General features: G+C 36.6%; 1 protein-coding gene across 1 annotated transcript in view; it reads left to right on the forward strand.

Moving 5' to 3' along the window:
• Positions 1-22,282, forward strand: part of LOC139685907 (histamine H1 receptor-like) — a 372,789-nt gene extending 350,507 nt beyond the window's left edge. The window contains exon 3 of the mRNA XM_071583042.1: positions 20,490-22,282. Coding sequence (XP_071439143.1) covers positions 20,490-21,766 — 1,277 coding nt within the window. The 3' untranslated portion in view covers positions 21,767-22,282. The remainder of the gene's footprint in view (positions 1-20,489) is intronic.
• Positions 22,283-23,474: the final 1,192 nt, after the last annotated feature.

Raw genomic sequence — 23,474 nt, forward strand, 5'->3', positions numbered from 1 at the left:
ACTGTCGCTTGGGGCAATAATACTTGGCCCAGGCACAAAAATACAAGTTAAAAATATCTTTTAGAGGACTTATGAAGCCTACGAAAACAATTCGAAGCTCGAAAAACGTCAAGTATTTCCACAGTCGAAACTTTTAGCATTTACGTTCTATCCATTTTATTTTCGTGTTTTAATTGAATGTACATATTAACGCCGAACATTGGTAAGGTAGGGAAGTCAGAATCGAGCAGATAACCAACGCAAAAATATTCCATTGACCGATACTTGAACACATGATGTTTCAATTTGCCGGGCCGATGGTTTAACCACTAAAGCAATCGAAGATACGTAATTTACACTGAGATCGGCTGGGGATAAATGCAACCAAGTGCCCCGATTCTTTGGCTAAGAGAAAGCGTCAGGGGGTTGTTTTATATGACGGGATTTTGTGCATGAATGTGTATTCGGCCTATGTCACTCATCTCTTTCTTCTGGGTATGCGTGCCACGAAACTCATTTTGCAATACCCTTTATGATGTTGTATGATAGCTTACCTCGTGTCCTTACCTCTTTTGTGTCGCCCATGTTATTATATTTCTTTTTTATCATATATATGTATATATTTATGAATATATATATATATATATATATATATATATATATATATGAATATATATATATATATATATGAATATATATATATATATATATATATATATATATATATATGAATATATATATATATATATATATATATATGAATATATATATATATATATATATGAATATATATATATATATATATGAATACATATATATATATATATATATATATATATATATATATATATATATATATATATATATATATATATATATATATATATATATATATATATATATATATATATATATATATGAATATATATATATATATATATTCATATACATATATATATATATATATTCATATACATATATATATATATATATATATATATATATATATATATATATATATATATATATATGAATATATATATATATATATATATATATTTATAATATATATATATATATATATATATATATATATATATATATATATATATATATATGAATATATATATATATATATATATATATTCATACAATATGCATTTATGTGTATATACATATCCATGTATATAGATTTATATTGAACTCGGCAAAGAGGGTTTCACAAGACATAATGAATGATAGGGACGGTGGGTAAGGATTTTCAGAAAAGTCTCGTCCAACCTTTCATGTGGAGCGTAGTTTTGTGCGGCGTGGAAACATGATTTCTGAAGCAGGAGGTTAGACATAGATTGGGGATTATGAAATGTGGTTGTGGAGAAGGATCGTTAAGGTCAAATGAAAAGGAAATTAAATGAGGAAGTGAGTATGATGAGCATGAAGAGGGATTTGTTGGAATAAATCATAATGAGGCTGGAAAAATGGATGAAGCGCGTATTGATGTTGATGACGAGGGGAGAATAATAGACAAATGAGGAAGGGGCAGCAACAGAATAGGAATGTGGGATGGGATGAACGGAAGAAGGAAGCATACAGTGATGAAGAGGGACTTGTTGCATTATATTGGGTTATTTTTTTTAGGAGAAAAAATATATTTATTTGGTAATTGTGTCGATCCAAACCTGCCTCAATCGTTATATTACCTAAATTTAAGATAAATAAATAAATATATATTCACAAAGGAATAGATATAAGGAAAATGTATAGGAACATACGAGGGTCATCCGGAAAGTAGTACCCGTTCGTGAAATAAAGACACAAAAGTAAATATTAACAAACATAAAAAATTTTATTTGAAAGAGGATACTTTAAACTACTTCTCAACATAATCTCCAAGCAAATTAAGGCATTTGTCATAACGTGTGACAAGTTTCTGTATTCCTGCTGCATAGTCCTTCGCCGCCAGCTCATTGAGATACGCGAGGGACCCATCTTGCACAAATTTTTGCATAATGCAGATGGTGTTTAACAATTTCATGAACAATTGTTCGAGAAACATTGGGAAAATGCTCACAGATGTCATCAATTGTGACGCGCCGATCGTTCCTCACGAATTCGTCAACTGAGCTCACCAGTTGGTCTGTAATGACAGACGGTCTCTCCGAACGCTCATCGTCGTGTGTGTTCCCCCTCCCCATGTTGAAGTTGCGACACCACCGCCGAACAGACGACTCGTCCATTACATTGTCTCCATACACCTCCTTTAATTGGCGATGAATATCACATGGGCGAACGTTTCTTGCATTGAGGAATTTAATCACTGCCCTCACTTCACAACTGGCGGCGTTCTCAATTTTTTTAAACATTGTAAACAATCACAGAAACAACACAGGCAATGCTAGCGTCACGCAACTTGGCTCAGAGAAGGCAGACAAGCCACTGAAGCTATCTGACCTCGTCCAGCGGCTACTCGCGTCGTCAGCACTTCATGCGGCACGAACGGGTACTACTTTCCGGATGACCCTCGTATATATAGGACGAGCACAGGAGTGTTGGTGAAGATGGAATTAGGTAAATCACGAGCGTAAAAATATTTAATTGAGTGGGATCCCATCCTTTATATTTGTTCCTCCTTTATATATGTTCCTATTAATTTACCTTATATCTATTTCCTTGTGAATGAATATTTGTTCACCATATGGCGGGAGTTCGTATTCGGTACGTTATTTATTATATATACTCTGGAAAGTGTGGTGGTACATTAACCTAAGGAAATGTAGCTGCAGCGGTTATATCATATCTAAAAAGATATTTGGGGCTCTCAAATAGCTTGATTTGTGCTGGAAAAGTTCTATCTGGCTGAAAAAGAGCAGTACTCAAAAAGTGGAAGCTTACGCTGAGATTAACGTTGTGGGATCTTAGTGGGCTAAACGCTTTGTGAATGTGAAGATGTTAACAATTTTACGTTTCTTTTGTGAGACACCGATAATCACATTCTGAGGGCAAACTAAGGCACAATGCCTTTTCAAATTTGATGAATTTTGTTAATTTGGAAAATGAGTGGTGGCTACATTTAAAATTAATTAGGGGTTTTCTTGAGTCTTCAGTGCTTCGAGCCGTGGAAGGGAAATTTACTTGCTGAGTGGTGCTTTCTGCTACCCAAGTTTTTAATGTATTTTTTTTGTATGACAAATGTTTCAGGGAGTAGGAACACTTTTAAATACGGTGGATGCGGTAAAGGAACAGAAATGGATAGTTTTCGGTGTACAACTGGCAGCTGTTAATATGGAAAAATATTTGGTTTCCATCGTACATCATCAGAGGATTACCTATATTACGCAGAGAGACAATTATGCAAATTCTATGATCTGATCTTCGTAAAAGAAATGAATTCTGCTAACTATTATAAAGAATGTCTATTTCTTAGTTATGTATGCTCTCGTTCACTACCGCGGAAACCTTCAGTCATTTTGGCGTGACTTATTTACAAAAAGGAACATCTCCTTCTATTTCACGAGGATAACAACCCCTCCCGATCAGAGGGTGACTTAAATTCTTGATAGACCTAGAAAACACTCAAAAAAGCATTTCCATTCAAATCTGAAGAACGTATTGTTTTCACGCAAAATATTGAAAAATATAATCGAATTTAATTCTAAGTCGTTGATAAAAGGATGCAAAAACAGTTTACCACCGTTTAACTGTTTGTTTGCAATAGCTAAAATAGTTTCCATTTACTTTCTATATATACATATATATAGATATATTTAGACATATATATATATATATATATATATATATATATATATATATATATATATATACATATATATATATATAGAAACTAAACTAATAGACTAAAATAAAATAAAACTAAAATAATAAGAAACTAATAAACTCGTATAGATTCTAAGCCAGAATCTATACGATCAATTCTAAAAGACCTCTACCCTATCCTAAAAAATCATAATGCCACCGCCAACCTTTTTCCCAAATACCCCTCAGTTACTTTCAAACGCCCCGCCAACCTATCCGATCTCCTCAAATCAACAAATCCACTCCTTAAATCCCCAACCCGTCCTAAAACCACTCCAACGCCATGCAATAAACCCAGATGCAAAACATGCCCTATTTTCAAAACCAAAATCCCATCCCTCTCCCACCCGCTTTTTAACTCTCTCCCACCAATTCCCTCCTCTACTTGCACTTCTAGCAATGTAGTGTACCTTCTGAAGTGCCAACTTTGCCCTGCCTATTATATTGGGCAAACCACCACACCCCTCAATATCAGAATCAACAACCACCGAGCCTCATGCAAAAACTCTTCCTTAATTGACATGCTCCCTATCCCCAAACACGCCTCCGAACACAACACTCCCTTTGATAAATGCTATAGTGTATCCATCATAGCATCCCTCCCACCCTATGATCCTCCACTGAAACTCAAGACATTAGAGCAATCCTTCATCTGGCTCTTGGAGTCCTGGAACTGGCCAGGAATCAATATTAGGCACTAATTACCCTGCTCTAATTATATTTTCATCCCCCTTCCACCCCCATCACCTTCTACATTTTCCCCACCCTTCTATCGCTGCCCCTCCAAACCCGTCCTGTCGGAATTCTCTCCCCACCTTCCCCCTTCCATCCATCGCTCCAGCCCTCGTATTCCCTTCAGTTCTGTCCCTCTCTTCCTTGATAAAGGTGGCAACGACCACCGAAAATTCGAAAAATAGTGAGTCACTTTTTTGTGTGTTTCTGTGTTCTTGTCTGTGTCCACTAGTGCTAAGTGTTATACATTATATATATATATATATATATATATATATATATATATATATATATATATATATATATATATATATATATATATATACAGGCACAAAACTTTCGTGGGTCGCGGTAGTCCAGGGGGTAGAGCGTTAGACTGCTGACCGGAGGGTCCCGGGTTCGATTTCCGCGCAAGTGTCTGGGTACCTGCAGCTCCACCCAAGCTATGTGATTTTTCAGGCACGAGATCTTCCTGGGAAATAATAATCGGTACAAGGAAAGGAACAGGCCCCCCTACCCTGATGTGTGACTTTCACACGCCGTCGGGCTAAGTACTGGGTGAACTCTACCATCATCTACCAAACCGACCTTCGGGTCGATTACTGTGTTTATGTTTTTTTTATAAACCTTTCTTCAAAAATTGTTTCCTTTTTAACACAACTTTGATGCTACCTCATCCCTACTGCCCCTAATGCTCCTCTCTCGCATACAGTATACCCGCTAATCTCTAAAACATTCTGAGATCCAGCAACTCTTTGGCGCCCCTCCATGACAAATTTCCCCATATTTACCCTACTTGCAAACACCCTTGATGCAACGAATGCCTGCTTATCAGATCTGTATTCCTCTTTCAATTTCATCCCCTCATTTCCGCCCTCACCTCATTTTTTCGCTATTTGCCTCTCGAAAAACATTATATATCTTTTGTCATGTAATGCACTTCATTTTACAAAGGCGAATGCATTACGCTTTTGCCCATTCGATGAGTAATCACCACTCCTCCTGTAATTGTGCCTCACTCTCATCTCCTCCACTCCCTACACACGGAACTTCCCAAAACCTTTCGTTGAACCAGTGTTTCTCCCTAACCATCCTGGAATCCCTGCCTGATTCAGCCACCAATACAGAGGAGATCTTATTTAAAATTCAATTTTCTTCTTTTTGGCTGAGTTATGCAAATCAATAGGGGTTTTTATGGCTCTAAATATGCAGTTTTAAAAATTTAAGTTAGCTAATAATATACGTCTTTGGAATTAAGTATATCGGAAGACGTTTTAATGAACTACTTTTTTCTATTGCGTTAAATTTGGCACTAAATCACTTAAATGAAATATCCATTTCCAAATCCCAATATTATCCGATACCAATTCCATTTGGCTTTATTAAAAATCATTTAATAATTCTTAGAGCTCCACTGATCGTGTAAAAGCTAATATTTTGGATGGAATATATATGCAATTTGTATTATACATTACTCTCGGTTTGTTATGATAAATAATTTTTTCAGTCCATTAACTTCATTGAATGTATTAGTCCTTAGATTTGAAGTGAAGCTTAGTTGACAAGTTTTATTTTCAAATGAGGGGCACACAAAACGAATACACTACCCCCTATCATTCATTTAATATACATACATTTTGTGCACGACTATGTTTTTGAAGGAGCTGAGACTGAATAATGGAAACTTCTGACGACGGTACACAGATTGACCGCTAGGTAGAGATGGTGGAAATGTTGGAAACGGATTACAGTTAGCCACAACTAAGCGTGATCTAAATTTAATCATATCTTTATTCATTCATCAAATTAATTCATATCTTAAACTGGCACAGATAATGAAATATTTCCGTGGCATTTGACATTTACTATGGAGAAGCAACTGGTGTTTTATCTTCATAGATCGGCACGGAATAGGACTTAGAGGCAACTTTCGTCATTTGATATTGAATTTTATCAGGGTTGGACATAATTCGCCTCTAAGTTTCGGAAAAAATTGTTATTATCTTTTTATTGTAAAAATAAATATAAGGAAATATATCAAACTAACTCAAAACAATGATACTGACCTTAGCAGTGCTGTAGTTTTCAATTCTTAGCGCGGGAATTTACCTTAGTAATCATAAGGGTTTATACTACCATTAGAAATCCAGCTAATCTACAGTGTTTTATTCATAACATTAAATGTCTTGAAATGTTTAGGGTAACAAATGTAGCCAACACACAGATACAGGAATTATTTTACCGTTGTGTATTTTAGAAAATCTTATAATGATGGTATTCAAAATCCTTAGTCTGAATGATTTTTGACACACACTTGGCTGGAAATACCTCTTGGTGAAGTGTTTGGTTATTCACAAAGCTAATATTCACTCTTCCCGGTTTAAAAAATTCATTTAAAGCCCCTGAAGTTCTCACTTTTTAAAGCTGTTTTCTTTTCAAATAATAGTCTATAGTATGCGTAGAATTCGTTCGCTATCAATCCAGAAAAATTCCTGAGGTTAGGTATCCTTTATGGTTTTCATGCAATTCCTTAGGGAAGTGAGAAACATTAACAATCAGGCAGATATACATGTATGTTTCTAAGAATGTTACACCTTCCATCTATTACGTTCAAGGGCGGAAGAAAGAATGAGTTTAAGGATGCTTTAACAGAAATTCCATAATTGCAAACAAAGGAATCCAAAATGGTGCATGGATGAGGAAAAAAAATATTTTTTAGTACCCGAGTCCCATTTAAATTAAATATTATTTACTGCATATGGCGTATTTTATCTGGTTTCCGTGGATAATTATCATTTTTAAATGTCTAACTTCTGGACACATGCACCTTTGAGTTGTGAGAGGATGGAACTAAGCATAACCTCGGAATAGCACAAAATAAATCAACAATTTTTTGGCTATGCTGACGACACACCAAGCATAAATATAGAGCATTATATGTGCCGAATCTTTTGATACCCTAAGAAAATCCTCGTAAAGCAGTCAAGTTTGCAGTGATGTGTTGACCTGTCAGCTCTATGAATCAGCGCACATCCCCAGGCACTACGGTGTGGGGGGGAGCGGAGAGTGCGGCGGGGCGAGTAGAGGGGAAGCGTTCGCAGGGTAAGCATCACAGCGCCGGTGACAAGGCCAGCCAATTCCGTTTCCTCGTCACGCAAGGACGCGGCGGGGATCGACCACAAAATGCATCCCTAGAATCATAGCTCTTTAGGGCGGCTTGAGAGTACAAATATCCCATCGCTCACTCGTCCCGCCCGCCCTCGTCCTCAGTTGCAGCAGAAAGGGTTTTTCAAAGAAGTGAGTTTGAGTTGGAGCTACAGCCCGGCAATCTCCCTCGCAGTCTCTTGACGATACACCCACACCGACCGCCAATTGGTCGTTTGCGCTAGAGCCAATCTGGATTCTCGCTTTGCAGGAAGGCCGAAGCATTTGTTCAGTTACGTGCGCTGGCGATGGGGGCCACTGCTGGGGAGAATGATGTCCCCTCCTTCCATGCATCGGAAACAAGAATTTCCCATCACAGAGAGCTTGAAGCTCTAAGTCTATCGATTGTTTTGGTCAATTTGTGGGGCATTTCATTATTCTCTACCTAACTCTATCATTATCTCCATCTCTTTGAGTCTGTCTCTTTAAATTTTCCTCCTCTTTACGGAGCTCAATTCCTCACCCCATTCCATTCTCGCGGAAAAATCCATGGCTGGCAACAATCTTTTTGGCTCAATTTACCTAACCCCACAGCTTTAAAAATTCTTTATTGAGTATTCTCCATATATCTGGCATCAAGAAATGAGTGGCACTACACATTGGCTAAAAGTTACATCTTTCAAAGATCCAATATCTTTAACTGAATTTTCCAAGAATATTAGCACAGAAGGAAAATCAAAATGGTATGGGTCCATTATAAAATCTTAAACGCTTCCTTAAGTTTCATTTACTCTCGTAAATATTTATGCATAGAGTTTTTCCGACAGTGAACACTGTTACAGTGATCGCCTTATTTACAAATGGGAAATTCAAATTATTACTGACCAGAGCATTGTGCTCTCCGAAAAAATGTTACTCGAGTTATTATATTCATTATGTGTCTCTCTGGATTGTGTAATAATAATATTTTTAAAAAATTATGCATATCAATGTCTTGTTAAACACTATCGATTTAGTTCCCATAGCATATTGAAGGTTATACTAATTAAAATAACATGATGAAGTATTAAATGTTATAATTGTTGATCGCATTTACCCATTGATTATTGGGTTTCGACGATTTAAAACAGTGAGAATATTAATAACCCAACTGTAAGAGTTCGGGACACAAAGCGAATTATTTCACTGTTTTCCTTTTCGTACTCGAATTTTATAATGATAACCAATTATGTTCTGTAATGTATGGTATTTTTCGAAAGAAATATAATTTAATCAATGATTACAACATATTTAATTAAATTAACTGATTATTAAATTTATTTTACTAATTTTGAATTAATGTCCAAGTGGTCAAGAATACGAATACATAATAAACGTTTTCCTCACCAAATACCCCTGATAGAACCCGAGTAGTATTATCAACTAATAAATGGCACATTTGCACAACATTGCAGATTAAAATGGTAAGACTTCTTAAATTTGTATCGGGGCTAATATGCCTCCTTTATGCTATTTCTGTTGATTAAACTTATATTTTTATCAAAGCAGTCATTACAATAAACATAAAAGTTTCAGGTTTAACTTTGGGGAGTTCTTAAAAGAATCCAATATCTTTCCGCATCAACCCTACCCCAACCAAGGCAGTGCCGATCGTCGATCGTCCCTTAATAAAGGTCAAACCATTGTAGACAAACACCCCCTGAATTAAATGTAGAACACAATGTGTTTTAGAACACTATTTCTAAGAACAATTGATTTTTACATTGTGTTTTTCATTTAATGATTACTTAATTAATATAAACTTTCTCAAATTTGAGTGAGTTACCTTCCAATGCATAGCCTCTCCCTTCCCCCAGACCACTAATAGGCTGCTGCACCTAAACTCAACTTGCACCCTCTCCCTTCCTCCCCCTACCTTACCCCCTCTCCTTATAGCCTGACCATATAAGTTGAAAAGTGTCGATGTATGTTACCTGATGATGATGCGCAGCATCGAAACCATGGTCGTGAAATATTAAATCTTTATGGTGGAAATGTTAACTTTCTTTTTACTCTCATAGTAATTACAATATTGGACTTGCCAATGAGCTTAGCACCTTAAGAGTTATTTCAGTCGCTAGTAAAGCAATTTTGTTCTAAATGAAATAAATTGTTCTCACTTGCCCAAAACTGAAATTGACTTCAAGTCTGTTAACTGCCTTGTTATATATCAAACATGAGCCTTTGTAAATACCCTTTTTTCATTTTTGACATCGAGAATTAAATAACTGCTTTCGTCATGCCATAGTTGAGAGCGTTAAAAAAATATAACTAACATAGATATTCATTTAAATGGATTATATTATCAAAATATTCAACAAAGCGTCCGAAATATAACAATGTCACCTTAAATATTAAAACAAAGTGGATGAACAAACACAATGTGGAGTAAAATGGATGAATATGAAGATCTCCAGATATGAACAAACTAAGGGATTCAATATGTTTGTCATCTATAAATCAGTAAAAATGTTATCTGAAACATATGTTAATGAATCATATTATGTTTCGGTGATTCACCAACATAATAATTTTAAAAATAATATTATTGAATGACCAAAAAATCAAATATTTGAGCAATTGAAAGTGCTTTTACAACGGTTGCTATGATATAGTCAAAATACAAAAATGCAAACGCAGAAATATTTCATGTTTGTCAATCATAGGTTTCTTAGCAGAGCACTAGTTTTAGTGATCTTAAGCCCTCTCACCCTAGAAAAATTACGATTCTTTTATTGTTGAAGTAACTCAATTCTTTTATTTATCTTAATGTATAAATTATATCCAAAACTTAAAATATTTTCTATTTTGTCCTCATATGGCGCACTATAGTTTGCATTGTTATCGTTCACCAATATTTTCTGCATGCCAGCGCAGATGTAACCTATTTCAAAAATGACTCCACTTCCATTTCGTAATGTATATTTGCTTTGTAAATTATTTTGTTTTCATAAAAGGTACAATGTCGAATTGGAAAACCCAGCTACTCATCCACCTTTTATTTATTCATCATAATTGTGATGCTGGTGGACTTAGTCACGAATGTGAGCTTAACCTTGGTGCAATTAAGACAACTTTCATGTATCGTTGTTTTCATAATTTTGCTTCTGTTATTTGAAATGTTCAACATAGGAGATAGTAGAACTACCGATTTTTAAATAGTAGAAACACCCACGACCATGAAACTACATATCTTATTCACTTATTCAAAGATAGTTTGGGACCATGTAATATTTTCTTGAGCATAAATCCAACCGGTATTTCAGCTTTGATTTTCGGAAGAGCTGGAACTGTTTCCCAGTGTCAAACTGCTTCCTAGGATTGAAATATTCCGTGTTTGAACGGTGAGACACCAGTTAGCTGCTGTAATACTTCTTTTGTTTAGAGTAAGACATTTTCCTCGTGTTTATAGTAAGGCGCAACATTGTAATTTTGTTGGTTTAAATCCTTAAATATGCCGTTGGGCTTAACCATAGCGTGCATAATTAATTTAATGAGACACAAATAGTCGTAGAATCAACCAGAGAAAATAAAAATATCGCATGTTTTGAGCGTTTTAGGTGATTATTAGTGAAATTAAAATCAAACTTTTAACGTAAGATGTTACCTTTTGGTGGAAGTGTATTTGCTGGGAGTAAGTGCTTGTGTATATTTCTCTCAGTAAAAATGTAACAATGATGTAAATAGCCAAGATTTTGTCCAAAGGCTTTCTTTTTCCTCAAATGCTCAATTCGTCAGCCATTTTAATTGAAGAAAAAATAAATATTATTCAGAATAAATCGACGCAAAATATTGGAGGCTCTGTTTGTCTTCAGAAATTGTGGAATTGTGCAAAAACTTACGCAGCCTAAAGAATCATCGGCAAAATTAGACAACGTCATATGTTTCATTCAATTGAGACAGGGTAGTCCAGGGGTAGAGCGTTGGGCAGTTGACCGGATCCAGACCACGGGTCCTATTTCCATACACGCCTCTGAGCTCTTTCAGCTTCCCTAAAGTTGTGTGAATTTTTCAGCACCTGGGAAACCTGATATCTGGGTCACCATAGGCGACACAGTGAAAGGATTTGACTTTATATCGATGCCATCACCTACAAAATTGATCTTTGAATTGATAACTCAGCTTATCACAAATCCAACTGCTGTTAGCAATGGACGGTGTGAGGAATCACTCCCACGAGGGATATATCATGTATTCCGTTGCATATTTTCCCCTCACATCCTTATCTTACTCTTCTGAAACTAGAATATAAATTAGTTGCATCCATATTTGAAAAAAAATCATATTAAACCAATATGGAAAGTTGACTTTTTACACCGAAAAAGAAAAGGTAACAAATAACATATTTATAAATTAAAAATGAACCAGCCTTTAACATATGGTAGCTGATCGCAACCCTTCGCGTGCATAGGGTGCATACGAATCATTTATACATGTCCAACAAAGCATCTTGTTCATGCAGAAACCCATATTGAGAGGACTAGATATCGTGTGTATACAGGACTACGCAAAGTGAGAGGGCTAACTATTTAATCACCCAAGGCATCCACAACGCGTAGAAAGGAAAGACAATGTTGAATATCAGCAACTGTACCTAAGACTAACCGGTATTTTATTTGCGATCAAAAACAGTATGGCCATTTTCAATGAGTGTTTGGGTGACGGATTGAGATTCAGTTGCTGTTACAATTCAACATGCTCTCAGTCAGCCATAGCAATACTATGAGTGCTAACACTTGCTGGAAAGTCTAGTTGGGATAAATGAACTGCCAGCCCTACCAATTTCTATATGATAAACCAAGTTTCTAGTTAATAAAGTTCTGTTATATTATCCCTTAAGTACTTTCCGTCACGTAAAAAATAACATTTTGGCTATGAGTGGTGGAGCCAAGCAATGCTAAACGCCCTCCAAACTTCCAAGCGAGCGTTGTTTTTTTGTGAAGGTACACACAGCCGGAGAGGACAGCCGGACTAAAATCTCCAATTAAAAAGGACATGCTTATAAGTCCTGTTTTTCTAAAGAATTGAAAGTCACCTCAAGATTTGCTGAACGACTTAACAAAAATCAAAACGATGTAAAACTTTTGCTTAATTAGGAAACCATTGCGTTACTTAGGAAGATTATCCAAGACAGAATGAGGAGAAACGTCAATCAGTGTAAAAATATTGATGAAATAATCCTGCGAGAGAGGGGAGAGAAGAGCGAGGGAGGTGAGGCTATTGTGGGAGAACCTCAACTCTACAAAATGTGGATGAGCGACATTGCAACGCAGCTTCTTTTCTACGACACCGTCCTATAACCTCCGAAAACACTTTTTCCTTGGTTTTCCTGAGGGTGGGTGATTGGGGTCCCATGGGCCACAGAGGTTCTTGGGATTTGAAACCCCCGCTCAACTCCAACTTTCACTATTTGCTACTCAAGCCCAAAACCACTGCCTTCCCTCCAACTTTCTCAGATGCAATTTGTCTGCTGGGGAATTCCCATATTCCACACCCCCTCTTTTTATCTGTTAGACCCATGAAAAATCCCATTTACAGCCCCCACGCCACAACGACCACATGACTTCTTTACGTGTATTCCTCGTCCATCTAAATCCCCCGGTGGCCCGTTAACTATATATAATACGAGACCGTATAAACCCCTCGGTAAGGGCATATGGCCCCACTTGGAAAGGAATGACGAAAATGCATCTTTATTAATCCCTAACCCGCCCCGTTTGCTTACTTTAGTACACTATTACTCCCCTTCCACCCTCTTTTCATCATTGACACCCTCCCATCGCTCCTTACCGGAGACCCTAATTCTTCTAGCAACATCGCACGCCTGACTCTGCTTTCTCCGTCATTTCTCTATTGATAAGTTGTTTTAAGTGTCGGTCCTTCACTCCTGGGGCGGATATGATGAAAAATATCAGGCTATTCCAGTAATTCATAAGGGCATGTACCCTTGAAGAGCGGGTCAAAATTTCATTTTTGTAGATTGCATACATTTGAATTCAAATCGCTATCTTAAGCCATTCTCATATCTCCCCCCCCCCTCAGCATTAGGCTTTTCTTGTGGTTTTCAATGTGAGAAGTTTGATAAATTAGTAATTAAAATTTGATAGTAATGTAATGCCTCCAATGCACTCAAGTGTGTCCTCACATTATTTCTGAGATTACATTTTGTAACAACTGTGATCTCTTAAAAATGTGAACTTTTTATGCAGCCAATTTTGGCGTTCTGGAGAATTCCTAAGCAATCCTTTTGATTTTTAAGACAAATTTTGCATATTGTTCATTGTACACGTAGTCCTGTAAGCATGGGTTTCCTCTCGTTGATTAGGTTTTTCGTGGAAGACTTAAACTATCTATGAAAGCGAATATTTCGCGTGAGATTCTTCACTTTTGACTTGGAGGATAAGAGATTCCATCACATTTTCCAGGTTGCTTTATCCTGCATATTTTTAAAAATTACTGCCGCAGTCTCCATAAACGATATTTATTCCTTCTTAGGATATTAGAATTATTTTTATTATAATATATAAAGGGGTTTTCTCCGAAATCCTATGAAGGCAGGAAAAGTGGATGAAGTGGGTATTGGCCGGCAGTGGGATGTTGAAGACTGTAATAGAGAGGAGAATGTTAGGCAAACAAGGAAAGGGAAGGAACAGGATAGGCATGTTGGACGGGATGAAGGGAGGAATAAAGTACTCAGGCATGAAGAGGGACCTGATGTAGAGTAGGATACTGGATTTTGTATTTTGTTAGGAAGCACAAAATATTTATTTAGTAGCTGTGTCCATCCAAAAACCTACCTTAACCGGTAGATTAACTAATAATAATAATAATATAAGCGGTTTATATTTTTATACGATCGTAGTGGGTGAAAAGTCGATCGTTCTGCTTACCACGAACTCTCCGATGAGTAATATGGAATAAATTCTCCTAATTTTTCGATATGCGTATAGCTTCAATTCAGGTCCTGATTGATATATTTGGCGTATTTAAATGGAAAAAATCTTTAAATTTGGAGGTAAGTGAGAACGGCAGATTTTTTATGTTTTCAGATATCAGGTGATTTGGGCAATAGTCATAACCGAATTGATTTGTTTTTCACAATAATTGGATAAACTAAAAATTAATGACTTTAAATTAACCACAATTATTTTAAATAAATTTTATCATAATTAATTGTCTACCGCAATCCGCTCTCGAAATGATTTTCTATTTTCTCACTTTTTCATATTACGTTGGAGATGATCAAATCACAACGTTTATTTGAGATGTGGAATAAATGAGCTTTTGATAGTGATATGAATGGCTTTGTTTACTCATTTAAAAAAGTGAATGCTTAAAATTGTCCTTGTAAAAATATGAAAGTTGTCAAAAGTAACGAATTATTATTTGGAAATGTTAAACCGCAAGAATATATTTTATCTGATTTTGTGAAATTCGAGTAAGGATTTTTAGCATAAAAAAAGTGTATTTTCATTTCAAGGTAAATACCTCAGATTTGGAGCTTATAATAAACGTACATCATACTGATATCAGTTAAATGTCACAAAAATTGTAAAATAAAATATATTCAGTTATTCAAGAGTATTTCTGATTAAACCATGAATGGAAATGTTTGTTCTCTATTTATGTAAAATGGACAGAGTTGGCGCATCGCTAAATTAATAATAGCATCGTGCCTAAACGTTTTCTGCCCCCTAAGTGATTTTTGGCATGCGATGTTTAATGTATTGGGCTGTCCCACCCTTTAATGACCTAATTTTTCGAAATAAGCAGTCGGCGAATCAAAGTAGATTACTTCTCTGGCGAAAGCACCGTTCGTTGGCAAAACACACTTTTCCACCTTAGACAGTTTTTCACATTGTTTACCTCACTAAAAATACCCCCTATAAGCGAATTTCATTAAATGAAGCATCTCTAACCATATTCCATCATAAATATAGCGATGGATGCATAAATAGCTCATAGAGTTGTTTTTACAAAATGTATTGATTTTCCAATTTTACAACTGAATGACTGATAGAGATTTGTATTACAATTACGACCCCAATGAGAAAATAACCATGAGAGGAGTTATGCGCAGGTTTGGAATTTGCAGGTAGCCCGGTCAGTTGCTTCAATGGCCGGTTTAGAGCGGGGCTCCGCCCCCCCAAGGTGCATATGCGGACCGGTAGGGGAATAACTTAGGGACTCAGGTCACGTAGTGAAGACTTCGACTCGAGAGCTCTATCTGTCACCCGCTCACGCACGGGGAAGTTGTTGAAGGGGCCCAAGTCACCGCATGTGATTATATGGATCTGGTAATTTTCATTAAATCGATTCTTTTCGCTTTTTCTGTGACAAGTCTTTTAATGAGTAAATCATCCGCAATTCCCGACGTGCTAATAAAATTTATTCTTCCATTGCTAATACCTACCTGGAAAACGTTTTTCAAAGTAAGATGCTACACCTGAAAATTAATCAGTGATTTCATTTGAAAATGTAAACCTTAAAAGAGACTCATGGCATGTTCAAGGCAGCTTATGGTGATGACGCTATGGATAGATCGAGTGTTTTTGAGTGGCATAAGTTATTTCGGGAGGGCACTCCCACGTTGAAGATGCTCAAGACCCCGAAAATTCAGGACGCTCTTCAACCTCAAAAAGTGACGAAAATCTTGCAAGAATGAAGGCTGTGTTGGACAGGGATTGCAGATTAAGTTTTTGCATGGTTTCTAATTAGCTTGGAATCCCTAAAGGTGAAGTGCCTTAGGACCTATAACATGGACATGAAAAAGGTGTGTGCGAAGTTGGTGCGGCGACTGCTCTCGGTGAAGCAAAAGGAAGCTCAAAGCTCGCAACCACATGAGTGTGGATCCAAATTTTTTTGGATGTTGTCCTTATTGATGAAGAGACGCTGAAGTTCGAGTACGATTCTAAAACCAAGCGATAAAGCGCGGAATAGCACACGACCTCGTCCCCACAAACCAAAAAGGCTCACATGTCCAAATCGAAGCAAAAGAGTATGCTCATTTGCTTTTTCGAATCCAAAGTAGTGATCCAAAGGGAATTCGTCCATCCTAGAGAAACCGTCAATGCCGCTTTTTACGTGAAATTACTTGAATGACTGAGAATATGTATCGTCCCAGTCCGCCCAGCAATCGCCAGGTCGTGGTAACTTCATCATGACAATTCTCCTAGCCAGACCACATTCTGCTAACGGACTACTTGCCCCGGTACAACGTGGCAACACTGCCTTAGCCACCCTACAACCCTGATGTTGAGGATACTGAAAATCATCACAAATGTTTAAACTTCATCGTAAACCACTATTATTCATGATGTTATAATAACACAGCGCAAATAATATGGGTAGGGACGAAATGGGGTGGTGATAAGAATGTTACGGATAGAGAACTGCCCATTTTAACTAATTATTATGCGCATTGATGGCAAGAAAATATAAATTATTTAAGAAATGTAACTACTAGTTTACGTAGAGTTGATGATTACTCAAAGAAAATAAAATAAATATCTTATCTTCTGTTGTAGTCAATATCATCCGTTTAAGATCTTAAGTCGATTTTCTAAACACCATATTCACGCATTCTCTTCATCCTGAGAGTCGATCGTTACGAATTTAAAATTATATATTTTATATTTTATCCCGCCTAACCTTACGAGCAACTTCAAGCCATTCTATTCGAATTACATTTGGGCTGAAGAATATTGGTATTCTAATAAAATAATACATTCACACATTAGAAGGTTTGGTAGCATAGGTCAATTAGAAAGATTCTGTGTAGCAATGCCAGAAAATGCCATGCCACTTAAACAGCTAACTTGATTTGAATTGCAATTTTCTATAACTAGGAGAACGCAGTGGGGAGCATCAGTTGTACACGCATAGGGGCCTAATTTCCTTAAATTCCTTAAAATTTTTATCCCCAAGTTATTCGGGGTGAACTCTACCCTGAATTAATAAAATCAGAATTCCGATTAATTGAACTGGAGGGTATTAGCGGCGGTAAGCACAGTGCAAAAATTGTTGATGCCTAAGTCATTATTTTTCTTTTAATTGGGTTATTATATTTCTAAATTCAATTTAATATCGTGAACTAAATTCGTTTTTCTTTAAAACTTTAACGGAGTTCAATTTTCCCGTTGACAGTAAACATAGTAACTAACATGAGTGATAGTAAGTCTCACGTGTACCCAACCTGAAATATTTCTTTCTTTGGCCAACGTGATGAAAAAATTGGTCAATATTCGTGCCCTCGACTAATGCAGATTTTAATAGTACTTGTGTAACCGAAACGAGCATTTCAACGAGTGAGAACTCTAAAAGTGAGGATTAGACATACAAATGTTTTCCTAAATCGTTACGAAAGTAAATTTGGACAAAGAATTTCTATTTTCCTATTCGTATCTGCTTGGTATATTGTTCAAAATCTATATGCAATATATTGTTATTTTTAGCGGGAGTATTTCAAAAATTAAAGTCAAAATTAAGCATTCGAAAGGTAGTAAAATTATACGACAAATATTATGTTTACACGACATTTTAATTTACTTTTACGATGGCAGCGATTAAGGACATAAAAGATAGTAGTTAAAACATATTATCTCATAATATTTACGTAATTAAAACTCATTTAAAATTTTTATCTGGGAAAAAATGATCATCCCATTTAAATATGCGATTTGAAATTAGGGCCCATTAAGGTAATAAAACTGGTCGAATTTAAATAATATTTGGGGCCATTATAGGATTCCAGTGCTTGGCATGGAACTGGGAGCAAGCAATTTGGAGAAAATCACCTATCATTGTGACGTAAACCCTTTCTCTGTGCCTCGATTTCTCTCTCCCACGAATGCCTCGATAGCATGCCGCAAGTTCTTCGACGGGCACGAAGACGTCTTTAAGTCCCATTAATTAATAACCCATTCTTTCCGCATGACATCATTCGTGTTCTGTTCATCTGTTTTTAAGTTTCCCTTTCAGTCCCTCCTCCCTCCCGGCGGGGGGAAATTCCTGCTACCTGCAACGTTGGGTCGAATTCCCTTCCTTTTACTGTATCTTTGGGGGGTAGAGTGTTTTGTGGTGCATTTTCATGTGGTAGTGATGTTTCACATTCTTGCTTGTTGTGTCCTGGCTTGCGTGTTTTAGGATGGCTTTGGTGCTGTATCCTGGGGTGCAGTTTTTTGTTGTTTTGCGGTGTATGTGTTTGCATGAGTATTGGATGGAGGGAGTTTTGCATGAGTGTGTGCGCTGCTGGGGTGTAATTTTCCGTGTTGTTTTTTGCATGTGGTATTTTTCGTTTTTACGGTTGGTGACCTAACACCCCCCGCCACACGCCCTTGCGGCGGCTTGCGGGGTATTATGTAGATGTAGATAGATGTAAGTCAATTTATTCCGCTTAGTAATTTCGACCTTTTGCTTTTTATGAAAAAGAAGCGACAAAAGAAATCTTAGTTAAAAAATATTTTTTTTAATTGCTCAACAAAGAAAAGAAGATCATCAAATTTTTCAGGATGTTATAAATAATTAATAGATGCAATTTGGAATGTTTTTTTTCAGCTGCGAATTTTTGACTCATGCTATTTGGATTAATCATTATAATGTTTATGTGCATCCCATAATTTCAAAAGAATTAATATGAAGACTGTCCAGGAAAAGTCCTCCGTTTTCTTGTTGTGTGAGAAGTAGTAAAGGGAACCGAATGATCGCTGTAATAATGAACACAATTGGTCAGTACGGCACGAGCGGCAGTAGTAGTAAGGTCTCGCCGCTTGTTCTTTGTTTACATTGAAGAGTCAAAACTTACAATATAATTTAAATTGCTACCAACTGTGAAGCCCGTTCAGTGATCTGGTTTTTACTGAAAAAACTTCAAATCTGCTCAAATTCATCGGGAAATTTGTGCCCTAAACTGGACAAATATGATAAGTGTAGTTTACGTTTCTTCGATAGCTCAATGACTAGAGCATTTTCAAGTCGAAAGCAAGTCGAAGATCCGTAATGTGACACCCGGTCAAGGAAATATTTTTAGATTGTGATCTGCTCAATTTCATAATTTCATCTTCCCCACTATTACTGTCGTCGTCTTTCATGTATGTTTCTATCGCTTTTTCTTACATTTGTATCTTAATCAATGAATATATATGCATAAATGAATAAATAAATTTATATATATATATATATATATACACACACACACACACACACACACACACACACACACACACACACATATATATATATATATATATATATATATATATATATATATATATATAATGTATATGTCTGTGCGTGCATATGAATATATGTGCGTGTCTGTGCGTGCGAAGTGAATATTATTGTTCTATAGTCCTCACATACGGCTACATTTCTCTTTTCTGGAATAAGAACTAACATTGATCAGACGTAGTGTTTCGGCCAAAGTCTCTTCATACATGGCAACTTGGTATGGTAATGGTATGTTAAATGTTCAGGTGTGTGACTTGTTATCAAACTTTGGATTTTTACAAACAAATAAATAAGATCATTTTTGTCAATGCAGTTAAAATTTAAGCCCAATCTGTGTGTCACTGATTGTCTGATATCCTAATCACATATATTTTTGCCACCTTACAAAGTTCACACTGTGGTTTTGCTATATTTTATGACATGTATCAATAAATTTTGCAATGCACCATTCTGTATGATGCTCAATGATATTGTGTCATGTTAGAGAGATAAAGGTTGAATTTCTCATGTATTGACACTATCACTAACCTATAATTTTCATCTTTTTCTTTCAGGACGGTGGGTTCTGGGACTGGTCGTTTGTCAGTTCTGGCTTTCGGCGGACTACACCGCGAGCACGGCCTCCATTTTCAATCTCTTCATCCTGAGCGTCGATCGCTACTGGTCCATCACCTCACCGCTCCGCTACCTACGAAAGAGAACTAAGAAGCGCGCCCTCATTATGATTGGCCTCGTATGGATCGTGTCCGCCTTATGGATTGTGCCGATCATTGGTTGGCACCACCTGGGCCACCACGGACGTCGTGCATACCCTCCATCTGTCTGCGAGACCGAATTTGCTGGGAATGTTATCTTCAAGGTCACGGCTGCCATCATCAACTTTTACTTCCCATCACTGTTGATGGTCTACCTTTATGGCCGCATCTTTTTCGAGATCAAAAAGAGGAGTAGCTTTGAGATTGGTCAATGCAATCACAGTCGAATGTACGGAGTCGATAACGAGGACTCACTGGCCGAGGAGCGTCATCAGGCAGCCGCTGCAGCAGCCACCACCGCAGTAGCAACCACCGCGGTGATCGAGAGGCCGAGAAATCAGGGTTTTGGAGGCCGGGCGCGGGGCAGGTCATCGCCCAGGTCATCCGCCGGCGTCCGTCGCCTAAATGAGCACAACCCTGTGCTGACTATTGCGGAATGGCGCGCCCAACCCGTAACACCAAACGGCGAGATCCGCCAGATTCACCAGTTCAGGGGCTTGACCGTGCTCTCGTTCAGGGAGGAGGGCGATCTGTTGGGTCGCATCCCGCGCCATGAAGGAATAACACACTTTGAGGGGATAACTGTGAACGTGGAGTACGTCATGCCTAATAATGAAGAAAGCAACACTCCAAGGTACGGAGATCAGCCCCCGCCGCCGCCTGCCTCTCGTAACTGGACGACACGGTCCAGCAGTGGAGCCATCCCAAAGATACCAAAACCAGGGAACCAGACAATGACACGCCATGCTCGGGGAATCACCACTCGAAAGAGGGGAGGCACGGACTCCATCGTCCTGCAGAAAGAAAAAAAGGCGGCAAGACAGCTGGGGGTCATCATGGGGGCATTCATGCTTTGCTGGCTACCTTATTTCGTCCTCTTTATGGTCATAGCATTCTGCGAAGACTGCGTGGATCCCAAAATTCACACCGCTACGATTTGGCTGGGATACGTGAACTCGACCCTGAATCCGATTCTTTACCCTCTTTGCAATGCTAACTTCAAAAGAGCTTTTAAAAGGATGCTAGGCTTAAACCGAAAAGCTCCAGTTAATATTCATGGCAGATTGGTAGGCTAGTCTTGGAGGATTAATATATTGACCCGCGCTAACATCAATGGCTATCTCTTTAACCGAAACTTAGATTAGTTATAATATACATACTCTATACTCTTTAGACATTATAGAAATTGAGATTTTCGTTGCTCTCTCGCCTAGTGCGTCAATTCTAATGTCAAATAACAAGTTCTCCTAAACTTACAGAAATCCAAAAAAAACAATCTTTCAATAGGAATTGGAAATTTATTTTGGTGAAATTTTTGGTGAAAAATACTATTTAACTTTTGATAAAAACGTTGCTTAAAACATTAATCAGGAGGATGATTCAAGTATTTTTTACAGATTTACATTGTATTTTTCATTTTCTGTTGGCTACATTGACCGTTTTGGTCAATAAATGCATTACTAGCTCTCTCGTGAAGCCGTCTTTTGACGATTCAAATCAAGCTTCTCAGTATTATCCAATTTGCATTAATTTTATTATATTTTATAATCTAAATAAAAGTTACGATTAATTGTGAGCGATCGAGTCATATTTTAAATATGAAACCCCATTTATAGTCAAATGCTCCATCAATTATAAAGCAGTTTTTTACATGACACTAAATCTTTAAATGTATCTAATAAGAAAAGATTACATTTTATTAAAAAGCGCTATTTTTTATATATGTAAAATAATTAATCATATGAAAAATTTTATTTTTCAAAATATTTTCACGAAATACAATGCTATTTCTTAACCTTTAAAGTTTAGTATTTGACTAGCCTATTGATCTTAATCCAAAGGAAAATTTACATGGTCTTAAAATGGGTACTGTCAAGTGATATAAGTAAGATGGATCGATTTTTAATTCGGAAAATGGTGTTTTATAGTTAAACTTTGAATCTCTTTGTAGATAGTTTGGATATCAAATAATAATTGTATTGGTTAAGGAATCCTTATAATATATAATTTGGAAAAGATATTTTAAAACTTTAAATCAATCGGCTTGTAGTAATATGGCGTATTATTGCATTGCGGGTTATTATAATGCATCAACTGCTTTCCAAGGTTACAATTACAATTTAATGTATATTTTAGCGTGCGATTACATAGTTATTCCTGACGCTCGTACAATGGTAGATTGGTTTGTTTTGGTTGAACATTTTTGCCAACTCTGTGTACTATACTAGGTAACATGATAGGGTTTCATTCGGAGTCACTCAACTTGGTGATCTCGGGTAATCGTGGTAAGAAACGAACAAAGCAATTAAATTTTGAAAAATTATTCAAATGAGATAAAAAATAATTTCATTTGGACTAAAGTATTCAAGTTCTGAGTAATATTTCATTCGTAACAGTCGACTTGGTTTTTTCATTAAGTAGTTTTTTTATTTAATGCCGCGGATGAATTCCACTGCCTGAATATGACTGGCTGCTTTAATCACTACTATATTTATTCAAACATCTAGAGTAAATCTAAATTCTCACCTATTATGATCACGTATCGTGCCCCGAATGATTACCGTATTAGGCCTATTAATTATATTATGTTTTAGATGCAATGTATAAGATTAAAATTTGTGGAAGGTCGTTTTCCTGGTGATGAGATTATATTTCTTCAAAAAGGGATTACGTTACCAGTTGCCCCTAATGATATCTATTTACATTTTTAGTTTATACGATTAAAATTGCTATTTATGGTAGTTACATTAAATGACTGCCATGCAATTTCATAAAATGTAGCTT

Source organism: Hetaerina americana, unplaced genomic scaffold (genome assembly GCF_022747635.1).
Source record: "Hetaerina americana unplaced genomic scaffold, ioHetAmer1.1.p SCAF_12, whole genome shotgun sequence".
NCBI lineage: Eukaryota > Metazoa > Arthropoda > Insecta > Odonata > Calopterygidae > Hetaerina > Hetaerina americana.